Here is a 3,734-nt window from a genome sequence, read left to right on the forward strand (position 1 = left end):
ACGAGCTTTTAGTCATGCTCGGCTCTATTCATTAAAAGCTCGTTAAGGTCGCGAGCGCTTGTTAACAGACTACAATGTGTTATGACCTATGATACAAGAGTGTGTCTATAATTTTTATGAAGGAATATGGTGACTATAAGAGGAGGTGCACTAGTTTGTTGCCTGCTATGAGTTGGATTGGGTTGATCATATTGAATAGATGGGTTGACGTGCTATAAAATATGTTTACATAAATAGAAATATGTGTTGTGTTGTACTGACGAGCTTAACGAGCTACTCACGAAACTCGTTAGCTCGTTCAGTTTAACGAGCTAAAATTAATGCTTTGCTTTGTTCATTAAGAAGCGAGTTACGAGCTTAACAAACCGAACTACCAAGTGCTTATTATGCTCACGAGCTTCGGGCTTTTGGTCCAGCCGTAGCTCTATCGAATGGCTACGGAGGCGGTGGATCTGTATAGATTATCATCAGGCTGACCATAGCGCTGCCCTTCTATAATAACAGAATCATTTTTGGGATAGAAGGGAGCTCACAGTAACGGAACAACCATTCGAATTTTTCTGTTGCCATAATCCTTCATATTCTACATCTTGTGATGAATCAAGGTGCTTATGAAATGCCTTATGTGCCTCTTCACCTTGAAAAAAAAAAGGGAAGAACAACATTTGGAGACCACATAGGTTCACGAGATACCCATCTGTTTCCGGCCACAAATCTCTTCCGAACCCTCCTTTCATCCTCCCTTCATCTTTTTCTGCTCCTACTTCACATGCAGTGCTACCCTGTGATCAACTTTCCTCCTGACCACAAGCGATCACGGACATCTCTTGTGCACGCAAGCCGCTTTCTCGCCTAGTGTGTGCTGTATACGAGACGATACGTACGTACCACCACTGTAGTAAGTACTACGTACGTACTGCATCCATTTTCTCATTTCCGGCCGGCCTCCCACAGACATGGCAGACGACGCGGGGCCTGGCGGCGAGGCCAAGTACCCGCTCAACCCGGATTGCTACCGCCTGCTCTGCAAGATCGGGAGCGGCGTCAGCGCCGTCGTGTACAAGGCCGCGTGCCTGCCGCTCGGCTCCGTGCCGGTGGCCATCAAGGCCATCGACCTCGAGCGCTCCCGCGCCAACCTGGAGGACGTGTGGCGGGAGGCCAAGGCCATGGCGCTCCTGTCGCACGCCAACGTCCTGCGCGCGCACTGCTCCTTCACCGTGGGCAGCCACCTGTGGGTGGTCATGCCGTTCATGGCCGCCGGCTCTCTGCACTCCATCCTGGCCCACGGCTTCCCCGACGGCCTCCCGGAGCCGTGCATCGCGGTGGTGCTCAAGGAGACGCTCCGTGCGCTCTGCTACCTTCACGAGCAGGGCCGCATCCACCGCGACATCAAGGCCGGGAACGTCCTCGTCGACTCCGACGGCTCCGTCAAGCTCGCCGACTTCGGCGTGTCCGCGTCCATATACGAGACCCCGCCGCCGGCGTCGTCCTTCTCCGGGCCCCTGACCCACGCCCCCCAGGTTGTCCTCAGCTCTTCTTCCTACTTCAGCGAGATGGCAGGGACGCCGTACTGGATGGCGCCGGAGGTCATCCACTCGCACGTCGGCTACGGCATCAAGGCCGACATCTGGTCGTTCGGCATCACGGCCCTGGAGCTCGCGCACGGCCGGCCGCCCCTCTCCCACCTGCCGCCGTCCAAGTCGATGCTGATGAGGATCACGAGCCGCGTCCGGATGGAGGACGCGGAGATCTCCAAGAACAAGAAGCTATCCAAGGCGTTCAAGGACATGGTGTCCTCCTGCCTGTGCCAAGAGCCGGCCAAGCGGCCGTCGGCGGAGAAGCTTCTCCGGCACCCGTTCTTCAAAGGCTGCCGCTCCAAGGACTACCTCGTCCGCAACGTCCTCAGCGTCGTGCCGAGCATCGAGGAGCGCTGCAAGGACGTCACGGGCCTCTGCGGCTGCGCCGCCGGGGGCGCGCGCTGCGTGTCGCCGTGCCACGGCCAGGCGAGCGCGAGCATCGTCAAGAACCGCCGCATGAGCGGCTGGAACTTCGGCGCGGACTGCCCGAGGAAGGAAGACGCGGACAGCTTTGAGGAGCTCGACCAGACCGAGACGGTAGCACGGCTGTTCCTTCCACTCGACGACGAGGACACGGTGCCCGAGCGGGCCTGCGACGGCGCCGGAGAAGATGGAGACAAGGGAACAATGGAGCAGCAAGGTGATCGAGAGGAAAACGAGGGATCGTTCGGCGTGAAAGGGGTGGTGGTGCCGCATCTGATGACTATCTTGGGAAGCCTCGAGGTGCAGAAGAGGATGCTGGCCCAAGAACTGGAAGGTGGCTGCTGCTATCACCACGACGGCAACTGCTGCCGCGAGACGACGGCCAGGGAGGAGATGCTACTCGCGTACGTGCGTCAGCTCGAGCAGAGGGTGGAGGTGCTGACCTTGGAGGTCGAGGAGGAAATCGCCAGGAATGCCCACCTGGAGGAGCTTCTTCGTGAGAGGGCTGGTTGATACTCTTGCGGGCAGCCGCACATGTATGCGTCCATTCCGTTTGCGGATGCGTGCTCGTGTATTTGAATTGTTCAAGATACACAATGGCATCCACGTAGTAGGACGTAACACCCAAGAAGTACCAATATGTAGGTATATAATTGAACAACTTGTATCAATATGTACATTATGGATGACAACTTGACACAGAGAGATGATTGTGCAGCGATGAGATGCAAATTATTAACAGCAACTTGAAGCAGAGGGATGTTATGCAGCGGCACCGGTCGCATTGCATGTAGCTGCTGGGATTGCGGAAAAGTGATGGCGGCAACACTTGAGTGACTTCGATGGCGGTACTACTTGAGCACCCAGTCATGAGCTCTGGGATGAAAGCCTAGGTCTGGCCCGAGTTGGTTAAACCTGGCAATAGCGATGTTTTTACGCCGTTGCCTTATTGAAGGCATTGTTTGGATATGTTCGGATATTCTTTAGGATGAAAACCTAAATTCTGGCATCGGTGTTTGAATCTGGTGACGTCAACGCCTAAATGTCGCTCCTTTTTTGAAGGCGTTGCTGTTGAAGAATCTCGTCGGTTGTGTCATGACATGGTTGGTGCGGGATATGATCATTGTTGTAATTTGCCGATCACGGATTTGATCGCCTTGAGTTTTTATTCTTTCCTGCTTATGGATAACTTTGGTCTTAAATGATTTTGCTATTTGTTGGCATGTTTTTATGCATGTGTTGTATTGATTGTGTGCGTTCTAATTATGTAGAGGATGTATGATCTTTAGTTTTGTATTTTCTTGATGATACTTTTTGAGCCAATAAAATCCACTCTTTATAAAAAAAGACATGTACAAATCGCCAGTTCATCACGGGACACCAACTACCTATTGGGGGTATGGACATGTAGGCACCAGCCACCAGAAAATTTATTTTGGCTAAGTCGATCTTTTGGGTCATTAGATTAAGATTGAACGGCCGTCCTTTAGCTTTTGTTCTTCTCCTACTGTTTCTTCTCCCACAAAATCAACTTATCAAAATTACAAATTCAATCAACTTACATATAGCTATTGTGAGCTACTGTCAGATATATGTGTGTGTGTGTGTGTGTGTGTGTGTGTGTGTGTGTGTGTGTGTGTGTGTGTGTGTGTGTGTGTGTGTGAAGCAAGTGATAGCATCTCTAGTCGATTTCTTAAAAACCTTTAACTCCTCAAAATAAGAAGTTAACAACGT

At 52.2% G+C, this 3,734-nt stretch overlaps 1 protein-coding gene across 1 annotated transcript; it reads left to right on the plus strand.

The window, feature by feature from the left end:
• The first annotated feature begins 789 nt into the window (after nucleotides 1-789).
• LOC125509178 (serine/threonine-protein kinase BLUS1) lies at nucleotides 790-2,717 on the plus strand. The gene has a single exon (XM_048674089.1). It carries the CDS (start codon nucleotides 957-959, stop codon nucleotides 2,511-2,513), a length of 1,557 nt encoding a protein of 518 aa, XP_048530046.1. The 5' UTR covers nucleotides 790-956; the 3' UTR covers nucleotides 2,514-2,717.
• Nucleotides 2,718-3,734: the final 1,017 nt, after the last annotated feature.

This window comes from Triticum urartu, chromosome 5 (genome assembly GCF_003073215.2).
Source record: "Triticum urartu cultivar G1812 chromosome 5, Tu2.1, whole genome shotgun sequence".
NCBI lineage: Eukaryota > Viridiplantae > Streptophyta > Magnoliopsida > Poales > Poaceae > Triticum > Triticum urartu.

Bases quoted from the DNA above. Each gene is read 5' to 3' on its own strand.
- LOC125509178 (XM_048674089.1), top strand. From the start codon at position 957: ATGGCAGACGACGCGGGGCCTGGCGGCGAGGCCAAGTACCCGCTCAAC.